Source organism: Chlorocebus sabaeus, chromosome 3 (genome assembly GCF_047675955.1).
Source record: "Chlorocebus sabaeus isolate Y175 chromosome 3, mChlSab1.0.hap1, whole genome shotgun sequence".
Lineage (NCBI taxonomy): Eukaryota > Metazoa > Chordata > Mammalia > Primates > Cercopithecidae > Chlorocebus > Chlorocebus sabaeus.
This window is the reverse complement of record NC_132906.1, coordinates 11,053,941-11,078,162: the sequence shown is the minus strand read 5'-3', so window position 1 is coordinate 11,078,162 and position 24,222 is coordinate 11,053,941. Positions and strand designations below refer to the sequence as shown.

At 40.2% G+C, this 24,222-nt stretch overlaps 1 protein-coding gene across 3 annotated transcripts in view; it reads right to left on the bottom strand.

Annotated features, from left to right (window-relative positions):
* The window catches only part of FRY (FRY microtubule binding protein), a 274,917-nt gene that overhangs the window by 114,489 nt on the left and 136,206 nt on the right, over positions 1-24,222 (bottom strand). For all 3 annotated transcript variants that reach the window (XM_037986846.2, XM_007960079.3, XM_073013220.1), the window contains exons 18-26: positions 15,826-16,084; positions 12,214-12,396; positions 10,135-10,221; positions 7,295-7,554; positions 6,698-6,887; positions 5,902-6,026; positions 2,889-2,946; positions 1,249-1,340; positions 796-968 (exon numbers count right to left, since the gene is read on the bottom strand). In XM_037986846.2, coding sequence (XP_037842774.1) covers positions 796-968; positions 1,249-1,340; positions 2,889-2,946; positions 5,902-6,026; positions 6,698-6,887; positions 7,295-7,554; positions 10,135-10,221; positions 12,214-12,396; positions 15,826-16,084 — 1,427 coding nt within the window. The remainder of the gene's footprint in view (positions 1-795; positions 969-1,248; positions 1,341-2,888; positions 2,947-5,901; positions 6,027-6,697; positions 6,888-7,294; positions 7,555-10,134; positions 10,222-12,213; positions 12,397-15,825; positions 16,085-24,222) is intronic.

Sequence of the window (24,222 nt, the reverse complement as noted above, 5' to 3'; positions counted from 1 at the left end):
TATTAAATGTTTTTTGACTGCTGCCCATCTTTAAGAGAACTCGGAAATAGCATAGACTGTCTATTTCAAACTCACATAGGTACTTCACTTTAACTGAAGAAGCAAACTCAAATCGTAATTTAGAGTCACTGAAGCTGAGAAGGATTGGTAAGGAGGCTACTAACATCAAAATGGTGAAAAGCAGAAACATTAGTTGACAAGGGGCTTTTTGTAATAATACCAAAAACTTTTAATTATAATAATTTTTTATAGCAAACTGACCAGCTATTTTATTTTCTATGTTCTATTAGAATGAATATGTTTCATACCCATTTGCTCTGTGAAAGATAATTTTCTCCATAATGTAATATTTAATCAAATGTAAAATATATTTAGCTTTATATAATTACATTTAATGTGTTGGTAGGATACAGTCAGAGAGAAGAAATATTGCTGAAATTACCTGTTCACAGATTAGTACAGAGACAATGTGAAAAAAAATGAAACCTGTGTGAATGTTCCCTCTGAATTACTTCCTTCCTATGGAAATCACATCAGTTCATTTTCAGATGGAAAACAAAACAAAGAATAGAAATGACACACACAAAGCCAGATTTAATACTTATCATTCCCTTTCCAACTCTGTGCTGAGTAATGACAATCTGTTCTCATATATATGTCCTAGTATCTCAAAGTAAATAATCCCATCCCAGACCTGCATAAAGGCCAGTAGGGTTAAAGAGGAAAGCACGGTAATAAAGAATACAAATGGGCTTCCGAGCATGAATGGTAATTTCTTGTAATGGATCACTGTACCTGGAACACACTGAATCAAGTTGGCGACCATTGCACTAAAATGTGCCCGGATATCTTTAAGAATTTCAACTTCTTTGTCATTTTCAGCTTCTAGGAGCATGCGGGTCAAGTCCACGTATTCTAAGAACAAAGCTCCCAGGGCTAAAGTATCCCGCTCTAAGGCTCCATTTGTGCTGGAATAAAGGAAAATTAAATTTTTAGATGATCAGTCTTTATGTCAAACTAATACAGGCTTCATGAAAACTAAGATTCACTGTCACAACTCATACACTAAAGTTGTTCCTAACCTATATGCAGTATAAAGAAAATATGAAAAAAGAAAAAGCGAGCTTTTTGGATTTTTCTAAGTTAAGGGTATTATATTTAAAAACAAAAGAAAAGAGAGAGACAGAAAGAAAGACAAAAAGATCAGTATGGTGAGAAGAGAGCAACTTGGTAGAATTCTGACCCTACCTGTCACTTATTACACCAGCATCAGCCAGAAGTTCGAAAATTCGAAGTAGCTGTAGCCTTAACAAGTCTCGCCGTTCTCGGCGTTTCTTGTTCTGTGTAGAAAGAGGTAGTATCACTTACAGACATGGGCAAAACAATATTAACTTTGCTTTAGAAAATGGTATTAAGAAGAGGCATAATCTAGTCATTTTCAATTTTCTAAGCATAACAGTCAGCATATATTTTGCTTTCTTCCTAATCCTCAGAGGAAATGCTTGCTATCTACAGGCTGTAAGAGAAACACATCATAAGTGGGTCAGTAAATATTAGGTGGAAATGTTGAGAAACAACAAGCCTCATTTCCTAGCTGCTCCCAGTGTCTGCTGAAAGGCGGAAGCATCTGAAACCAATGAAAGGGGCAGGGAACATGAAGTAATCCCAGTTCCGGTCATGGAAGTAACACTGTTCTTATTCACACTGCTGAATTTCTGTTATTTCTTTATTTTTACATTTTATTTATTTATTTATTTTTGAGATAGGATCTCACCGTGTCACCCAGGCTGGAGTGCAGTGGTGTGATCTTGGCTCACTGTAACCTTGAACTCCTGGGCTCAAGTGATCCTTCTGCCTCAGCCTCTTGAGTAGCTAGGACTATAGGCGTGCACCACCACACCCGGCTACTCGAATAGCTGGGACTACAGACATGCATCACCACACTCGGCTAATTTTAAACATTTTTGTAGACCTAGGTCTTGCAGCGTGGTCTCAAACTCTTAGCCTCAAGTCATCCTTCCACATTGGCCTCCCAAAGTGCTGGGATTACAGGCATGAGCTACTGCACCTGACCTAATTTCTGCTATTTCTTGTATCATTGCTACTATATGAGAAAGTTTATTTTCTCTTTCTTTTTCTTTTTTTTTTTTTTTGAGACAGAGTCTTGCTCTGTCACCCAGGCTGGAGTGCAGTGGCGTGATCTCAGCTCACTGCAACCTCCACCTCCCAGGTTCAAGCGATTCTCCTGCCTCAGCCTCCCGAGTAGCTGGGACTACAGGTGCGCGCCACCAAGCCCAGCTAATTTTTGTATTTTTAGTAAAGATGGGGTTTCACCATGTTGGCCAGGATAGTCTCGATCTCTTGACCTGGTGATTCGCCTGCTTCGGCCTCCCAAAGTGCTGGGATTACAGGCGTGAGCCACCATGCCCGGCCCTTTTCTAGTCTTTTTATTATTTTTATCCGGGTACAAAAACTTTTCAGAATTCACTTCAGGGAAGGTGATGCTGGGGAAAATGCCTCATATGCCAGATGAGACAAATTACATTCTTGGCCATTCAACTACTTGTAAAAAAAACAAGCAAACACACAAAAACCCAAAATTCAATTTTAATTCAAATCTCCTGCAAAAGAATGTAATAGTTGACATACATGAGTATTTTAAGTTGTTTTGCATTTATATGTTTAGGACATAAAATCTATAGAACCATTTTATACTAATTACTTAATGAAAACTGAAAAATAACAAAAACAACAAAAGTTAAAATATCAAGAGTCATTGTTAAAAGCTGTTAGGTGTTTGTATTCTTTAGGGGAAACCACTGGGTTTGATTTAAATTCAGATGATTGTCCAAAAACCAAGCCTTAACTATGTAAATTCAAATTCTTACCTCTGGTCTTCTTTCCAGAGCTTCTTTCATTAATGGATGAAGTTCTTCTACCAGTTCTCTACGGACGAAAAAGGTCAGTTTTGAAATTCACTGTTTTTGACACCGAACTTGTCACTAAATACTCTATATCCATTCCATCCCAAATCACTTGCTGTTTGCACTTTGCTTCTAACACTGCAATCTCCCTGACCTTTCCATTTCCCAATCGTGTGCTAGGCTGGAAACAGGTATTGTCCACACTTTGTATTATTCGTCTTAATTCCAGTGCTATGCATATAATTTTGGCTCAGTAACTATTTATTGACTTGATTTTGATTTAATGTTCCGGAGATCTCTATGGCAAAAACAAACAAACCCTATGTGAACAATTAAACAAACAATATTTTCCAAGTATTTTCTAAATTCAAGTACTTTACTACAAGCTATGGAGCTGAAGATAAATAAAATTGAGCCCCTGCACACAAGAAATTTTCAGTCTAATTAGTGGAAAAGAGATGGGTGCGATTACCCCAGCGCTGCATTTGGGATCTGTGCTCAGGAGACTGACCTCTAGTTGACTTTAAAACAAAGCCTTTTTTGGATTTCAGAGCTAAATTCCTTTATATCCACTATATAATAAATAAAAAATTCTGTATGGCAAGTACTAAAATTTTGAGATTTTCATCAAAACCTTTTATATAGTAAAAATATAAATCTTGATCACAATATATGTCTTTGTCCTGATTATCTCCAGTTCTCAACATTACACTTTCTAATCTAATTAGTTCTCTTCTTCAAGAAATAACTTCTGAATCGTTAGGTCAAAAAAACAGACAAAAAGAGAAGATGTAGCTTGTTGTCAGACTAGTATGTAGGTATTTTGTCTACAGTACGCCCAGGTTTGAAAACCTTGTACTTTCTGGTAGGACATTTTGTTCTATTAAACATCACCAGCCAGGAAAATCCAAAGATGGGAGTAAACTATATGCCATTCCATACTGAGAGACAGAAAGCCTGGGTTCTATTCCTGATTTCTCCAATGCAGACATTAGAATTTCTTCATCGAAGAAATGGGAATAACATCGATAGTCTCCTCCACTTTACAGCGGCCATTTAACAAATCTTTACATTGTGAATATTTACATTTAATATGTCCTCTCAATAAATTTATGAGATGGACTCTATAATTATACTAACATTTAAAAACCTAGACAGATACACTTATTTATGTTTGTTTACTATGCCAATTTTACAGTTGAGAAAACTGAAGCCCAGAGACATTAAGTTTTCTAGACTCATGAGGCTAGTTGGTTACATAATCTTACCTGTCTCTAGGAATATTTAGAGGTCCATATATGCAAAACAATCTTAGATTATTCGGGAAAGAATGTTGGGTAATTTCAGGGATTGTTATTGTTATCTCCTTGTATTTCTTTTCTTTTCTTTTCTTTTTTTGGTGACAGAGTCTCACTCTGCCGCCCAGGCTGGAGTGCACTGCAACCTCTGCCTCCCGGGTTCAAGCTATTCTCCTGCCTCAGCCTCCTGAGTAGCTGGGACTACAGGTGCACACCACCATGCCTGGCTAGTTTTTGTATTTTTAGTAGAGATGGGGTTTCACCATGTTGCCCAGGCTGGTCTTGAACTCCTGACCTCAGGGATCCACCCGCTTTAGCCTCCCAAAGTGCTGGGATTACAGGCATGAGCCACTGCGCCCAGCCATCTCCTTGCATTTCTATATGATATTTTGTCTTAACTAATTAACCAATAACTAGTAAAACTCTGGTTAACTGGTACCTACACAGTCAGAACCCACAATTACTTCTTTTAAGAATGAAATCTGGGCTGGGCCCAGATTAATTAAAGATTAATTAATATCTTATTAATCTTTATTTTTCAAGTAGGGTTTCTCACAAATGCTTGCAGGTTTCTCATTTCTATCTACATGGAAAATTTTGTTTGAGATTTTATTTGTCCATATAGGGTTTTGTTGCTTAGCTAAAGTCATCAGAGGCAACCCAAACTAACATTTTACAATGTCTCTTTCAAAGGCTTTGACAGTGCTTCAGATGGAATGTTTATCTAATTGCAAATGTGAATAAATAAGGAATCCAAAAAGCAGGTATATGGTTATATTAAGGCAAAGAAAGTGCCCTACAGAAAGATCAACCAAGTTGGGTGTGGTGGCTCACACCTGTAATCCCAGCACTTTGGGAGGCTGAGACAGGTGGATCACTTGAGGTCAGAAGTTTGAGAACAGCCTGACCAACATGGTGAAACCCCGTCTCTACTATAAATACGAACATTAGCTGGACATGGTGGTGCAGGTCTGTAGTCCCAGCTACTCGGAAGACTGAGGCAGGAGAATTGCTTGAATCCAGGAGGCAGAGGTTGCAGTGAGCTGAGATTGCGCCACTGCACTCCAGCCTGGCAACAGAGCGAGACTCTGTCTCAAACAAACAAACAAACAAACAAACAAAAAAGGAAAGAAAGAAAGAAAGAAAGAAAGAAAGAGAGAGAGAGAGAGAGAAAGACAGAAAGAAAGAAAGAAAGAAAGAAAGAAAGAAAGAAAGAAAGAAAGAAAGAAAGAAAGAAAGAAAGAAAGAAAGAAAGAAAGATCAACCAACGGAACTTAACACATTAGAAAGGGTTTTATCAATGCTTAACCTTTGAGAGTCCGTTGGTAAATGTCTGATGAGCAGACTGCTATTATTTTGATGTGATAGCCTCTGAACAGTCTGGCTTACTGGGAGTGATACTGAATTATCTTCATTTATCGTTGTCTAAAACAAAGCTTGCCAGTGAAATAAAATTTGAGAGGTAAAATCAAAGTTGCAATGACTAAAAGTGACAGGTGAGGCAGTTGCAAGGAATGCTTGTTACATGCACATCAACCAAGACGATGTAGTGGGAGTCGCACAAAGCCTATAAACTCTCCAGGTACCCGCCAACACACAGACTCAAATTTGAGTTAATTGAGGAATGACAATAGCAGCAGCATGTATGAATTTAGAACAACTCATTAAGACTACTGTACCTGAAAACAAGGGAATTTGTTCTTCCAAATCCTAAAACTAAGGACTCTGTGATCTCAATGCTCTCTAGTCTCATCAAAGGCACCAACTGCTTTAACAGAACTCCCACCGATGGGGTGCCTATGGCCTGAAACAAGTTGAATACAAGTGAAAAAGAGGTAACATGGTAACGGATGGTTCCATTAATCAAAGGATGATTCCATTGTAACAGTTTCAAAGTACTGAACCACATCCCAAGGCACTGCCATCATTTCAGGAAACACACACACACACACACACACACACACACACACACACACACACACAACCCCACAAATCTAATACAGCAAAATGAATGCAATTCTAAAAAAAATTTTTTTAGTGTAACACAAATTCTAAAAAAAATTTTTATAATGGTTTTCTTCATTTTAAAACCATTTAAGTCTACAAAGCTATCTTTAACAAGATAATTTATTTAATCAAGGCATGATTTAAAGGTGAATACTCGGTGAGGAGGGACAGAAATGCAGTGTGGTGTTGTAGGACACAAACCAAACCTCAGGGCACGAATAAATACAAGTCACTCTATGGTCTTAAGCAAGTTTCTCAACTTTTCTTTATCTTTGGTTCCCCACTTGTCAGGGAGGAGTAATAAATTATTCATGTAAACACTCAATGGAATTTAGAAATGTGTAGGATGAAAATCTGATCCCATAATACTCCAGATGGCAGGCACAGTGCAATGTGCACTGTGAACTCTAGACAAACAAGCTAAAAAAAAACCTTACAGAATAATTCTTCTGAAGCATGTCATGTCACCTTGTTATCGTAGCTCACTGTACCATCAGGTGTGGTCGCCATTATCTCTGGAGTGGAAGCTCTTAAGTGTCCTGGGCTCATAATACTGGGTTTTGCAACTCCAAAACAAAGAATTAGGTAGTTTCTCCACAAAGTGACATAGTTGTCTCCGCTGCCGGCAGTGCTGGTTTTCTTGGCATTAATTGGGCTACTAGAAATATGGAGTCAAAAACAAGAGTGAAACTAAGTTCTGGATTTTAAATATCACTTATTAAATAAAGATCACAGGAAGTACTCAAATAGAGTTGAACAACTGTCGATTGAGAATATTATTCAAAGAGTATCTGCATTGGATGAGAAGTCAAACAGAAGAACTTTCAAGTATCTTTTACCATTAAAAGTCTGAAATTATAGACTTAGACAATCATACTGATTATTGAGGGAAAAACCCACCAGCTTTAGACAAAATTTTTTTAATGTTTTTACTCAATGTTAAGAATTTTCTAGTAGGAAGTTCAGAAATTGGGATGATAACATCCCAATCTCTTGTACAAAATGAAAATTTAAGAGGGCAAATGGAAAAACAACAGGGCAGAGGAAAACACAAGGATCCCTTACTTTGGGTCCACCAGAGGCATCACTGACTGGAGTCGAGTGAAGGCATAAGGCCAGGCATAGCTGAGGGCTGTGGGGCAGTGCTTGGGTAAATTCTCCTGCCGGAGGAAGCTGAAGAGGCAGAGGACCCATGGGTCTTTGACAGACTGTGCGAATATCCAGACATGGGAAGGGCTTTTCACATCATAATGACTATTGACCAGGACTGCGTTCCATTCCACCAACCACTGCAGATCCACATTGTGGGTGAGTGGTAACGTTGCCTGTAGGTATAAGAGGTAGGTTGTGAGTTAAACCCAAACTGAAGTTATCCCTCCTCCACAGGGCTCAGCCTGGATACTCATTCTTGCACACTGCTTTTCCTGAGTGCACTGGACTGGCTTTGAATCTGAAATACCAATCCTGCACCTACCACATTTGACCTTGGTGTGTGGTCATCAGTCTTCCTATGCTAGATGACAAGCAGCTTAAGTGCAAAATTTAAGAACTTGGATCATATTTTGACAGGTTTATCGTCACAGAGCACTGTGTATCAGTACACAGAAGCTGTTCACTAATTATTTGTTGAATGAACATATGACAGTAAATTTAAACTGAATCATGGATTCACTATTTTAAAATTCTGAAAAGTTATTCATCTCTGAGATTCACAAATGTTTTTATCATTGTAATTAATACATTCTTAAAGCTATGATCTTCTCTATCTTTCCTTACACTAAAATATCTTCCCTTTGATTTAGAGAGAGGGCTAAGCACAATCTCTTTTATGAAGGGCATTCTACTGACAGTTTTTGAGATAAGATACCTACATATTCTTATTTTATGTATGATGTATGTATGTACGTATGAAGACAGAGTCTTGCTCTGTCACACAGATTGGAGTGCAGTGGTGTGATCTTGGCTCACTGCCACTTCTGCCTCCCAGGTTCAAGTGATTCTTGTACCTCAGCCTCCCAAGTAGCTGGGATTACAGGCACACGCCACCATGCCTGGCTAATTTTTGTATTATTGTTTAGGAGAGACAGGGTTTCACCATGTTGGCCAGGCTGGTCTCGAATTCTTGACCTCAAGTGATCTGCCTACTTCGGCCTCCGAAAGTGCTGGCATTATAGGCGTGAACCACCACACCCGGCCAAGATACCTACATATTCTCGCCCTATGACAGCAAGTAAAAATAAAAATCTCTTGAAATCTCTTGAAAGGTAAATATCTATATTAATAAGTTCTTATATTCCATTTTGTTCTAAGTCTAGATACCAAAGTTCAGGGGACATCAATTTTCAAAAAATCCAGCTATTGTGCCAAGAGAGGACACTGCTTTTATGTTTGTTAGGCATGTAAAATGGTAAGTTTATCTGTTGGGTTTATGAGTTCCCACGGGTAAGAGTGTTTTAATAGTGGCCTCAATGGTCAATAGGCTGTAAGGGGCATAGATGGAGCTGCAGAGTCTGAGAGATGAGATGGCAACATAGGCTCTGCCCAAAGCCTGTGACCTGGGAAAATTACTGAACATCCCAGAATCTCTGTTTATTGAATGTATGACTTGGGAATTATAATGCTGATCTCACCAAATCTTTCAGTGAATTACATGAGATAACAGCTGTAAAAACACCTGGCACAAAGCAGGCATCGCTTCTCCCATTACTCTCTCCCCGTTTCTGAACATCTTCCTAAGTTCAGTATTGCTGAGCTAGTTACCCAGCTTAAGATTTTGATTTTGGTACACACAGACCAAAAGTACATGAACAAAATATAAAGCGCTATCTGTAGGCAAGTAGGATACGTACATTAAACAAAGCTTAATATTCCGTTCCATGCCAAAACAATTTGAAATTCTAAAGGAGGGAGGACTATTTCACTATGACTGTTAAGGTCTGTAGTACCTGGCTTATAGTTTTAGTGTATTATTATTATGACCATAAGCAAGAACAGGGCTACTAAAAATAGGAATCTGTGTTCAATCAAGTTAGAAAGGGCCATGAAGAGCTCCGAAATGTCTTCAGGTTTTGCATACACTTATAATTATCTGACAAGTATCTGCACATCAGGCATCCGCAACATCAGTAACATGGATTCTGCAAGGAGTCTCAGCTCTGTCCTGCCTCCCTTCAGCTATTTAGCCCAAATTAATGCAGGTCCTGTTTTTACACTTTTATTTTTAAAGTCAGATAACTAAAATCAGTTCAAATTTCCCTTCTACACTGGTTCAGGAAATTGAAAGTTGCCAATGTGCTTTTAAAAAGGAAGAATGTATTTGTGTAGCAGATAAACCTTTCCTAGGTTCAGAGGCCAAACCTGGGAAGGAGAGTTCAAGAGCCCAGACTTGACCCTGGGCTCTAAAAGTCTCCTTTTGGGTGACTGTGGACTCATCCCTTAACATTTTTGAGTTTCAGTAACTGTGAGAATCAAATCAAATAATAAATGTGAAAGCACTTTTTAAACTATAAAGTACCACATAAATAGAAGTACAATATTAATTGTTAAGTCTAATATTAAGTGATAAGTACAATGAAAAAGGCAAAGTAATTTTCCCTAAGAATCTTGAGCAATTCTGCTTAAAATTGTAGTTTACAAATATTATATTTGTCTATATTCCTAAGAATATATTCTTAGGAATTCCTAAGAGTCTATATTCCTAAGACTCAGATTTTGTGTGAAATTTATCTGAATGTCTCTTAAACTAACATCTGAAAAACTAGTCTTATCTTCATAAGTACCTTTGGGTCAGTTTACTAATCTGACATAAACACCCAAATTATTCCACATAATTTTTCATTGACTCTCTACTTTAGATAGGTCCAGAGCTTTTAAGAGCCATTAATTGGAATCAAATGTGTACTTACTGAATCCGAAACCGCTACATGAATAAAACTTTCTAGAATGGAAGAGCTTAGCTGATCCATGACATCAATCATCGGCCTGTCGTCATCCTGTACAAAGGGGAGGCGATTACTCTCTATGGGAAAATGAATCCTCCCCACCCACCCCACCACCTTCGTCTGATACATGAAGCAGGACAGCTTGCGAGACAGCGATAAGTATTTTCTCACAGAAAAGTGAGTGCCTAGAGGGTGGAAGGCAGTGAGTAAAACTCCTGTGGTTCTGAGCTTCATCTTTCAAGTTTAACGGAGGATAATTAGAATTCCAATTTCACATTGTACTGAAAAGACATACACCTGAATTTCAGACTCATACATGTACATGAGAATCTACCAGCACCATACGTTATTCACTATGATGTTCATGTTATTAATTTCGAGAAGCAGAAATCCTGCAAGAACATGCTTTGTTAGACCACCAACTAAAATGCTACTTATTTTAAGTCACTGGTGCGTTAAAATAACTGATAAATTGTTTACTGTGACTGAATTTTAGTCCCAAAGACACCAGACTGACAACACACTCTTTGTAGTATCTACATAGTATATAACGATTTGATATAAGATGCAAATTGGAAAGGGCACGAGAGAGTATCTAAGTGAAAATGCTACATGAATAATACATAAATGAATGGATTCATTCATTTATATATCATAAATAAATTCATCCATTCATTTATATATTATGAACATAATATATGTAATGAATATATAAACGAATATTCATTTATTTATACATTATATATTCATTCACCACCCTTTATTATGGAGAAATTTGAAAATATAAAATCATTTACTCAAAAGCCTTATAGAAAAGCCTTAGAATGTCTCTATTTGTGTGTGAATGACAATATTTAAAAAACATTATGGCAGGTCAAAGAAAACAACATATGAGGAACATCCTTGATGCAGTCTACTGGATTAACACTTAAGAAGTGGGGCATTAGAGCCATGTGTATATATCTGTTGTTGAATTTTGGCTCTGTTACATTCCAGCTGTTGATTTTGGGGAAGGCATTTAACCTCTCTAAGCCTCAGTCTCAGTATCTGTACAATGGGATAATAACCAAACCAATCTTTAGGTTATTATGAGGGTTACATGAGATATTATGTATAAAGCACTTAGCACAGTACCTGACACATACATGGTAATTATTATTATCATTACTTTCATAATTACAAACTTGATGAAGGTTTGCTAAAATATAGCATGTCTTAGAGATTAATTTAAAAGATGCCAGAGATGTGGCCCTGAAATATATCAGAAAGCTATCTAAAGAAATGTGAACAGAAAAGACTGTGAAGTTGAAAATATTTTATAAAGACAGTGACTATGTCAAGTATTATAAAACCAAATTATTTTTAAAAGAAGAAAATAGAAAGTGATAATTTTCTAAAGAAGTATATGACATGAAAAGCTGGTCCTTCTTTCATCAAATTATGCACTTGGTTTGGCCACCCAAGCTACTTGCAAGAGAGCAAGAAGTGTTTTCTGTGAACAAGGTGTACAGTATTTGGCCAAATGTGGGGTGTTAGCAGGCATTGATCATGCTTAATAATTGGCTTCCTTCTTCCATTTCAAGAGGACATGTTTTTTGTGATGCCATTTTCTACCATCATCAAGATTAAACGTCTTTCAATTTGCCAAACTTGCACCTTGATCATTTCAAATGAGATATATTATTTTTTCAATTTTATTCTCTAACATAAAGTAATAATATTTTCTTAATTAGATGTGTGCTGAACACTGTGGAGGAAATGATCCATAGCCTAAATTAATCTTAAAATTCTTTACTTCTTAGCAAAGTAATGTCCCTGGAGAACTGGGATTGGTCTTTTCTATTGCTTTTAGAAAACATGACTTACATCTAGTAGATCAAGAATGCTATTACAATCGTTTAAAACCTAACAATGAATGAAAAATGCGACACCACATGTAACATAAAAGTACATGAAATAGTAATGCATTATTTGTACTTTTTAATCTAAATTTCAGAACAGTTGAAAGTAAGAAATGGAAAAATTCAGAAGACAAATCCATACCTCAGGCTGTCCCAGGGCAACAAATAACGCTCGAATTTCCTTGAGTATTAAAACAGACAGTTTGCGTGTGGCCACCTGGAAACTGCAGAGTAAAACCAGAGCAAAACCTTCTACAGCGTGGAGTACACTGCAGTGGGGACCTCGTTCCGACTGAATTCTGTGACTGGAGCCATTTGCAATGAGCTGTTATGCAATAAGAACAACATTCTGTATTCAGCAAAATAACAATGGAAGAAGAATAAACTCATGTTTTATATATCTTTTGCACATTTGACCTTGTAAATGTTAAAATAAATCACAATGGTTTAGAACCAGACATGTCTACGAATGTATTATTACTATTCATGAAATATCCTAGATCCCCTTTTGTCTTTCAGATCAATTGTTGCTGCGGAATATCATCAACCATCTGTTACTTCTGATGAAAAATAACTCTTCAAAGGCTATTAATGTTAATAAAAACACAACTCCTTTCATCTTTACCACTTGGTATTACACTGCATATACAATCAAAGTGGCCAAAGTTGTTATTTAAATTCTCCACAGACTTTTGGATACTATTAAATCGAATTTTCAAACATTTACTTTCTATTTCTCCTTGCCTACTTGTTTGTATGTTAGATTCTACTCTAGGTTTTGCACAGGTGTGTGATGGATTCTGAAAGTTCCCAATCCCCAACCAAGTGAATCTAAAGTAAAAGCAAGCCAGTCAACAGGGAAGTTTCCACCTTCATTTTTGTTTTCCCATTACAAGCACATATAATCCTTGGTTTCCTACCTATCATATGTTGGCATGTCTACAATACAGGCAAGGGAGAAGGAGCTGAATGTCATCTCTGGGGTTAGCCTCTCAGGAATCCCAGCTGTTCCCCAGATGCTACTATACTGCCGTGAGCCTCCAGTCTTTAGACTCTCAGTTCCACTCTTCTCCAGCCAGACCCCTTTCTCCATCTGCTCATTGCCAATGCCAAGTTCCCACTGCCCTGGTTCTCCTCTGGCAACACTCCTCCTCAATGCGCTCTGCAAAACGTTATCGCTACCTTAACCATTTAGGATTGAGACATGAAAGGATAAAGAAACCACAAGACTGCGCTGTCTTCTCCGTGGATATTGAACAAAGCAACCCAGATGTTGCTGGCTAAAAACAACTAGTGGACAGCTGACTTTTATATACCTGTATCCACAGCCATATTCATATCAATATGTATATCCACATGTACATCCACACCTACACCTACATCCACATCAATATCCACATCTACATCCACATCAATATCCACATCTATATCTACAACCCTATCCACATCCCTATCACATCCACATTTACATCCATATCCATATCTACACCCACACCCACACCCACATCCACATCCATGTCCACATCAATATCCACATCCACATCTATATCCACAGCTACATCCACATCCACATTCCTATCCACATCCACATCACATCCATTTACATCCACATCCTATCTACATCCACACCCACACCCACACCCACATCCGCGTCCACATCCCTATCCACATCCACATCCCTATCCACATCCCTATCACAAGCACATTTACATCCATATCCATATCTACATCCACGCCCACACCTACATCCACATCCATGTCCACCCACATCAATATCCACATCCACATCTATATCCACAGCTACATCCACATCCACATCCCTATCCACATCCATCTCACATCCATTTACATCCACATCCATATCCTATCTACATCCACATCCACACCCACATCCACACCCACACCCACATTCACATCCACATCCCTATCCACATCCATATCACATCCATTTACATCCACACCCACACCCACACCTACATCCACATCCACATCTACATCTGCATCTACATCCACACCCACACCCACATCCACATCCACACCTACATCCACATCCACATCTACATCTGCATCTACATCCACACCCACACCCACACCCACATCCACATCCACACCTACATCCACATCCATGTCCACATCTACACCCACACCCACATCCACAACTACATCCACATCCATGTCCACATCCACATCCATGTCCACATCCACATCCGCATCTACATCTACATCCACACCCACATCCACCTCCACACCTACATCCACATCCATGTGCACATCTACACCCACATCCACCTCCACATCCCTATCCACATCCATATCACATCCATTTACATCCACACCCACATCCATATCACATCCATTTACATCCACATCCACACCCACACCCACATCCACACCCACACCCACATCCAGGTCCACATCCACACCCACATCCACATCCACACCCACCTCCACATCCCTATCCACATCCATATCACATCCATATGTATATCCACATCGTGTCTATACCCACACCTATACCCACATCCATATCACATCCATTTACATCCACATCCACACCCACACCTACATCCACACCCACATCTACACCCACATCCACATCTACATCTGCATCTACATCCACAACTACATCCACATCCACATCCACACCTACATCCACATCCATGTCCACATCCACACTCACATCCACATCCACACCTACATCCACATCCACATCCACACCCACATCCACATCCTATCTACATCCACATCTACATCTACATCCACATCCACATCCACATCTACATCCACACCTACATCCACATCCACATCCACACCCACATCCACATCTACATCCACACCCACATCCACATCCATATCCTATCTACATCCACACCCACACCCACATCCACACCCACACCCACACCCACATCTACATCCGCATCTACATCCACACCCACATCCACACCCACATCCACATCCACACCCACATCCACACCCACATCCACACCTACATCCACATCCACATCCACATCCACACCCACACCCACATCCACATCCACACCTACATCCACATTCACATCCACATCCACATCCACATCCACATCCACATCCACATCCACATCCACATCCACATCCACAACCACATCCACATCCAGCTCTAAGTCCCTGGACTGTAGTCATTTGCTCTCAAAAATATATTTGCAATCATACTTCTCTGAAAAAAACAATTTCTATTCCCTAAATGACCTTGTGAATGTTAACAAGTCTAACCTGATGTGGAATATCATGCTCTGAGTTTCTTGGTCACAATTAATGCCAGTGGAAGAACTAAGGCCCACCACCAGAGAGGAAGTTCCTAGGTGGCTGGAAGTAAGAATTCTAAAGGTTCTAGACTGCCTCTCATTCACATATATAGTGCCTAAAAGAATATAAATTCAGCTGGGCATGGTGGCTCACACCTGTAATCCCACCACTCTGGGAGGCTGAGGCGGGAGGATCGCTTGAGGTTGGGAGTTCGAGACCAGCCTGGCCAAGATGGCAAAACCCCAATCTCTGCTAAAAACACAAAAATTAGCTGGGTGTGATGGCATGCACCTGTAATCCCAGCTACTCGGGAGGCTGAGGCATGAGAATCACTTGAACCGGGAGGCAGACGTTGCAGTGAGCCAAGATCATGCTACTGTACTCCAGCCTGGGCAATAGAGTGAGACTGTCCCACCCCACAACACCAACAACAAAAAAGAATATAAATTCATGGGTAAGGTGTGAAAATCACCTCCGAATTTCTGATTTTGTTGGCTTGTTCATAGACTTTTCCTTGTGTCTGTATGACTAGTTTCCACTGGGTGAGCAGCTGCAGCAGCAACTTCAGGGACGAATCAAGGAGTGTGTGATGCATATCATTTACTTCCCGGAGCAGGAAGTTGGTAAAGCCAAATAGGACATCTTCTCTCCAATCTGAGAAGTCAACAAGTAAACCCTGAAGAGAATTTTGTGCAATATGTCGCAATTCATCATCCATATGAATAGAGAGCCTGTGAAATGAATAAAAGACAATAAAATCATTTACTTTATTAACTGGTCTTCTAGAGCTAAGAAGGAACATCTATTAATATATATCTCTTCTAGTTGAGTCTGAAAATGGGTCTCCCTTATTTTTTGCTTAGTAAATGACTTACATAAATACTTTTTAAAAACTTCTAATTTGGCCAGGCACAGTGGCTCACACCTGTAATCCCAGCACTTTGGGAGGCTGAGGTGGGACGATTGCCTGAGTTCAGGAGTTCGAGGCCAGGTTGGCTAACATGGTGAAACCCCGTCTCTACTAAAAATACAAAAATTAGCTGGGCATGGTGGCACATGCCTGTAGTCCCTGGGACTTGGGAGGCTAGGCAGGAGAATCGCTTGAACCCGGGAGGCAGAGGTTGCGGTGAGCCAAGATCGCGCCACTGCACTCCAGCCTGGGCAACAGAGTGAAACTCCATCTCAAACAAAACAAAACAAAACAAAACAAAACAAAACAACAAACTTCTAATTTTAGAATTACTGAAGCGTTGCAAAGATAATACAGAGTTTTCTAATATAGTGTTCTTCCGGCCTCCCCTAATGTTAACATCTTATATAACCATGGTACATTTAGCAAAACTAAGAACTTAATATTGGGAAGAAGCTATTAACTTTACTCAGATTTCACCAGTTTTCCAATGATGTCCTTTTTCTGTTTCAGAATGCAATCCAAGACATCACACTGCATTTAGCTGTACTGTATATGAACACTTTTTAATGCATCACTGGCTACAGAATAAATTAGTATCGAATCCTATTTTTAAGGATGAGGAACCTGAGTACTGGAGAAGCTAAAGGACTCATCCAGAAGCTCAGTATAAATGAGCAATTGGAGTAAGGCCAGTGGTCCTAAATCAGTTTTGCTCCTTGGGAAATTTGGCAATGTCTGGAGACATTTCTGGCTGCACACCTTGGGGTATGGTAGAGGCACCTCTCCAGTGGGTAGAAGCTAGGGATGTTGCTAAACACCCTACAATGCACAGGACGGTTCCCTGTGACAAAGAATTTTCTGGCCCAAAATGTCGATAGTGCCAAGGTTGAGAAATTTTGAGTGAGTTAGCAGAATTCTAGTGTATCTGTGGTTTAATCTAGAACAACACAATAATATTAAATCTTGACATTGGTAGGATGGATTATTGCTAACCTATTGCTTTACATATTCATTCATTTATTTAATAAGCAAAGGCTTTTAAGAGACACCTTCGTAAGATTTAGTCATTATATGCCCTGTGTACAGCACTTAGGATATTGAGTTTGGTGTGGCTGTGTCTATTGGGTGAGGTGCCTGCAAGAGTGAGGTGTGAGACAGTGCTGGAGAGGAAGGAGATGTAGCTCACTGAAGGGTCTTTGGGCCACCCAGGGAGACAACACAGCAGGGAAGGGGTTCAGAGTGTGTGCTCTGGAATCAGAATGCCTGGATCAGTGTCTTGCCTCTGTCACTTATTAGCTACGTGACTTCAGGCTAGTCACTTAATCTCTAAGCCTCAGATTGGTGAAATGGGGGTACTAACTGTAACTGCATTCCATAAACCTGTTGTGAGGGTCACTGAATTATCCATGTGCAATGTTTAGCACTGCACAGATCACAGAGTAGGCACTCAGTAATGTTAGCTATTATTAGAAGACAATGAATTGTATCCTGAAAGTTATAGGGAAATAAACATTATTAGATTCACTCTTGAGAAAAGAGAGTCACGCAGGAAAGGGAGAATACCTTGGAGAAGAAACAAAGCACAGGTCACCTAAGAGGTCACTGCAGTGACTTAAGCAACAAGTGGTGAGGGCCTGACCAAAGCAGAGAAGTGTGGTAGGGTAAGGGCAGATGGAGGCCAAAGACACTGAAAAGATAGAGTTTCCAGGACTTAGTAGCCTGCAGGTGTTCAGTGTCAGAGAAGAACATGGCTGAGTCAATGGAGGCTCCATACCCAGGGCAAATAGAAGACAACGTTGCAGCCCAGAGTGGTTAATGAATTTGCTCAAAATTAACAAAGGGAAGAGCCAGGAATTCAATCTAGGACTTCTAATCTTTAATCCAAAATACTTCCCACAAAACAAGCCTGGCACAAGTCACCCTAGTTATCACTCTCAAATAGATAGCATTTCAAAAGCCTGATAAGATAAGCAAACTCTTGTCTTATTTTCTAAAGCTTAAAGTACACCAGTTGGTCCAGTCTGACAATATAAACTAGGTAAAAAGTTCTTTAGTTCACAGATTTACACTGAGTCAGGGAATATATTTTCTGTCTCAAAAGCATGCAAAGTTCTAAACAGACCCTGAGAAGGAAGAGCTAAGCTAATTTTTCAGGGATGTCTTATACAATTAAATTTACAGTTCTTAAGTAGTTGCTGAAAAAAGAATGAGAAGCCTTTAACCTGGGCTTCCAATCTAGAATTGTCTGAAACAGGAGTTTTCAAACTTTCTTTATATTGCATTCAGCAACAGATCTATTTTTTTTTCCAACAGAAGTTTATGTAGAGCTCTGTGGTGGTGAATTTTATGTGTCAACTTGGCTGGACCTCGGTGCCCAGATATTTGGCTGACATTATTCTGGATGTTTTTGGATGAGATTAACATTTGAATCAGTGGACTCTGAGGAAAGCAATTTCCCCACCTCATGTGGGTGGGCCTCATTTGACCAGCTGCAGGCCTGACTAGAACAAAAGACTGGACTCCCCTGAGCAAGAGAGAATTCTACCGCCTTTAGACTTCATCTGCAACATTGGTTCTTCCTGGTTCTACAGCAGACTGCGTTTGGATTCAAATTGGAAACTTGGCTCTTCTGAATCTTCAGCCTGCCAGCCTTCAGACGAGAATGGCAGCACTGGCTCTCCTGCATCTCCAGCTTGCTGGGCCCCCATGAAGATTTTGGACCTGCCAGTCTCCATAACTACATGAGCCAATTCCTTACAATAAATCTCTTTCTCTCTATATACATCTTATTGTTTCTGTTTCTCTCTGGAGAATTCTAATACAAACTTCAATATATAGATACATAAAACCTGAGTCACTCTGGTTAAAGCTGGGGGTAAACGGCCGAAGCCCACCCATTTGGGGAGAATACACTCCTTCACTGGCCAAGCAGCTGAGTCATCTCTGCAGTCCATGCTTTGAAAACACTAGTTTATGAAACGCACTTGAAGTCATTTCCCCATCTTACGTTTATTATTCTAATTTACTATATTTAGACCTGTCTATGGTCCTGAAGGTCTTAGAAAATAAGCTTCCACAGATAACAAGCCACCATTTTTAGGACAGGTAATGGTTTAGTAACCAGGAACTGCAGACACTACATAAATGTCAACTGATAGTAATGATAGTGGTCACAATTTTGTGTCTCCCACAAAATTCATATGTTGAAGTCCTAACTCCTAGTGCTTTAGAATGTGACCTTATTTGGAAATGAGGTCACTGCAGATGTAATTAGCTAAGTTAAGAAGAGGTTGTGGGACCCTAATGCAAAGTGACTGGTGTCCTTATAAGAAGCGCACTTTTGTAGACAGACAAACACACATGGATAATGCCATATGAAGATAAAGGCAGACATCAGGGTGATGCTTCTACAAGCAAGGGATGCCAAAGAGTGCCAGCAAACTACCAGAAGCCAGGTGAGAGGCTTGGAGCAGATTCCCTCTCATAGTCTTGAGCAGGACAAATCCCTGCTGACACCTTGATCTTGGACCTCTAGCCTCCAGAACTGTGAGATAATAAATTTTTGGTGTTTAGGCCACCCATTTTTTGACACTTTGTTATGGCAGCCCTAGCAAACCAATATAATCATGAAACCAGGCAAGAACCAAGGACGAAAGCTATGTCACGGTCTATTTTCATGAAGCCTTTAAGTAAGGGCCAACACTTTCAGCTTTCCAAATGAGATCGATTCTACTCTTCATCTAACTTTGCTCTCACGCACAATCTGCAATCTAGAATCTGTTTTAACTTCAAACCCACAATGCAGGATCATTTTCAGGACTCTTGGACCCCCAAGGCAGTGTAGTCCTTGCTATTCCTGGTGGTCATGTCTCTTAAAATGACAGTATTTACCTACTCTACCAGTGAAAGGCTCAAAAATACTCCTGGAGGATGAAGACCAGGGAGGGGAAAAGGCTTCTGGGATAGAAGGCTCAGCTGGTTATAAAAGTGGAATGTTTGTAGAAGAAAAAGGCCCAGACTGCCACAGAACTGAGACTGAGAGGAAATCACCTATCAAGACGAGTCTGTGGGTAGCAGGTGAGGGGTAAGGGGAAGAAGCTGTGAAAAGGACAAGGCTCCCTCCCTGTGTCTGTCCCTTGAAGCGTATAAGCAGAGAGCTGCCTGTCAGATACAGTTGCCATCTCTTCCACTCAGTTCTTCCTCATTTTTACTTTTATTAGATTTTGACCAGATAATCAAGATCTTGTGAAACACGTGGGATTTTACATTATAAAGCAGGAAAAAAACAAAAACAAATACAAAAACAGCTATCTAAAAGGGAAAAGAAGGCTTGGAGTTAAATAAGAAAGATGTCCAGACGTTCTGACTACCCAGGAAAGCAGCGTGGAGCTGGCTTACGGATTTACAAATCCTATTAGATCTCCTTCTCTAGCAAGGATGAGGGTAAGAGACAGAGGTTCCCCCAACTGGGCCATCTTGATAGAGAAACTAGACCAGGAAAGAAAGAACAGGTCTCAACTGCAAACTAAACAGGTGCAGTTATAATTTTAAAAACTGTCCTTTGAGAGAGTTTGGTGGCAGCAATTAAGAGAGAACAGAGAGACTTTAAGAGAAAGCAACTTGTGAAGACATCTGGCTAGCTTGGGGAACTAAGGCTAAATTTCTGAGAAGGTGATTTGGTTCTCAGAAGCCTACAATAAAAGAAACCCGTGTTGCCAATACCAATTGCAGCTGCCCCTCCCAGGCAGCTGGGATCAGGAGCACCAAGCAGGCCTGGTGTGATTCTCACTGCTCATGTCAGAAAGCGAATGCACAGCTGTATTCTGCACAGGCCACCTGTGCCACTGCCAGTGGTCCTGGGCCCTGTCTGCAGTGATGGAGAACAAGTGAGTGGTGTGATCACAAGGGCACGTGCTGCTCAGACAAGGGCGCTACTGAACAAGTCAGGACATGTCATAAAATGGGGAAAAAATAGAACAAAGCTGCCGCCTTGGTTGGTCACATCAGAAATATGACTTTTAACGGAAAACACTTGCATAAGGTGAGCTTCGGATTCTGATGGAATCACCTCAGTAGCTTTTAATAATGTTTTTTACAGAGATGCAAGAAAGAAAGCAAGAAAGAAATGATTTCAAATTCACAAACCATATCCAGAAGAAAAGACAAATTAGGAGAAACATCCTCCTTTGAACTAGGCAAGATAAGCAAAAGCTTATTAGGAAGAAGTGCCCCACAATGTCACCAAGGGCAGTGCAGGAAGAAACACTGACAGTGAAGCCCAGCAGACAAGGATTTCCAAAAGAAGGAGCTTGAGAAAGGTGGACTATTCACCACCAGGGTAGTTCACCAGAAGGGATGGAAATTTCTTCTTGGAGGCTATTAAAGAATGAACCCCCATCTATTTACAGTGGTTCGAACTACATTTCAACTAAAATACAGAAATATGACTAAGGGAATTATTGAGGCAATATATACAATTGAGACGAGATCTCTTTCAGCTACTCCAAACAACTAACCACTTCCCACAACACAGGCATATGTGGAAAAGGGAAAGCAAAATAAATGTTTAATAATTTTTAGATACCCCAGAAGACTGTGGAATCTGTGTTTGCATTATCTCAGAAGTTTCTACAAATAATAAGGAAACACCACACAAAACATGTTTATTATTTTGCATAAAACCAATGACATTTGGAAAATTCTATAAATTTGGGAAATCAGATTTACCCTTCTGAAATTCAATGTCCTTATCTAAAAATAAAAATGAACATGTGCCCAACTTATCTAACATAATGTATATGAAAGGCATTGCATAGCACGGTGTATGTTCTTTGAATGTGAAGATATCTGAAAATGATAAACTAACATTTGCTGAGAGCTTTGAAAGAGGAGGATGAATACTGAACAGCAAGTCCTTGGTGCATGCAAGGTACTGCAGGAAGTGACAAGGACAGGAGCCTGTGGACTGCTAGTGAAAGCTCCCTCTTGTGGTCAAATGACAGAGCAGGAAACATCTAGGAGAGGAGAGCGAGAGAAAAAGATGGCAGCTGCCAAGGGGAGACAGCTCCCCTTTCTGTCTGGAGAACCCTCAGGGATCCCGACAGCTGGGCAGGTCAGGCTCTGCAGAGGATGGGAAGGAAGCATCCCCATGGGTCTTACCACGATATCAGAAGGGCCTGTGAAGCTTCCATGGAGCCACATGGAAAGGTTCTCACAGTTGGCTATTATGAGCTGGCTGAGCAATACATGTAAAGTAACAAATCTAGTAGCTTGAAGAAGGCAGTTTTCCAGCTTCGTTATATACACTGTTGTCATGTGCAACATACTAATGCATGTCTGAGGTGTGAGTGTCTATGATATTCAGCCATTACTTAAAGGGCAGCAAGGGCCTGTGACAGCAGTTGTGTGGGACATACAGTTGAAACTCCTTACAGGGAAGTGAGCTGGGAGGGATGGACAACCTGCATGAACACTGCTCTTATTTTACCAATTATGAAAAAAATAAAACAAGTTTTTAAGTAAAAAAAAGTACCACGGCTGTGACTGTGAAGTGTCAGAAATAACAGGTCTTACCCCTCTCTGACTAGACCGTGTATTATCTCAGGTCAATTGAATCTGAAGGCAACTGGACTGTGAGGGTATAAAGTGACTGAAGACGTCTTGTGTGGCACTCGAAACCCACATTTATTGCTATTGAATTACTTCACTTTTGTCCTCTGACCCTCTCGAGGAGATCTGAAGAGGCTCATTTTCTCACAGGTTAATAGGACTCTATGTGCAGGTCGCTAACTCTAGTTATCCTTCCCCTCGAGGAGAACAGCCTCTGGCTTCTTTTGAAGCTTATTAAAAAGGTCCCTTCATGGATTTCCCATATAAACCAGGCATTTTCTTGATTTCTCCCTAAGACTTAAACTCTCAGGAATATTTATTTGTTCTGTTCCCTCAGGAAAAAAAAAAAAGAAAAAGAAAACAAAACAAAACAAAACAAAACAAAAAACAGCACCCATTGCTTTGGGCTTGGTAAGAATGTAACTAATAATAAACAGGACGCACCATAAATAGCACTAGCATTCCAACCACATCTGACAGAATTCCCTCCCAACATGCCTGGCACCATGGTCTAGGGGTTTGGGCTTCACTGGATTGGGCTGTCAAGGTGATTCCAGAGGTAGGAGCCTCCCACTCAGACTTATGGCAAAATAGCATTAGAGACTTTACCAGAAAGAGAACACTTCATGCTGTTCAAAACACTTGGTACTTCAAAGGCCTCAGTGTATATAATCACCAATTAGACTTCTATTGAATAAAGTGAACTATCCTTCTACTTCAATTTAACTGAAAACTTTTTCCCTGCAGACGCCTCCTCTCTCTAACCACACGTCTTGTCATCTAGCCCTCTCAACAGTCCTAAGAGGTAGGCAGTCTCATTCCAATTTCACCAAAATTTTACCAAGGGAAAAGGACAGGCTTGAGGGTTAAATAATTTGCCCGGATCATGCAGGTAGTAAAATGGCAAAGGAATGTAGGGAAATGAAGTTCAGACTTTTAGAGGACTGTTTTCTTCCGATTCTCTTGTCCTGCTTCCTCCATGTCTGTTGACGGTGGCCCTCTTTCTCCAGATGGTCATGCGGCCGTGGAGGGGGGCTTTTCGCTCAGCCACCTGTGCTCTGGGGAAATACACGTCTCCTGATCATGCCGCCCCCTCCAATGCTGTCCACAGCAAACGGACAGGCTCTCCTTTATGTTTTCGGTAGCTCTAGCCCTTGTCTCACAGCTTTTTCTCTATTCTCAGTCTCTGCCCTCATCCCGGGTGACTCAGTATTAGCATGGATGACCCTTCCAGTCTTAGTCTCTCTTTCCCTCAGCTTCCCCCAGCCCCTAAATCATCATGTTCATTATTCTTTGGAAACCCACTCTTTGTTCCTCCACAGGTCTTCCCCTTGCCCTGAACTGGAA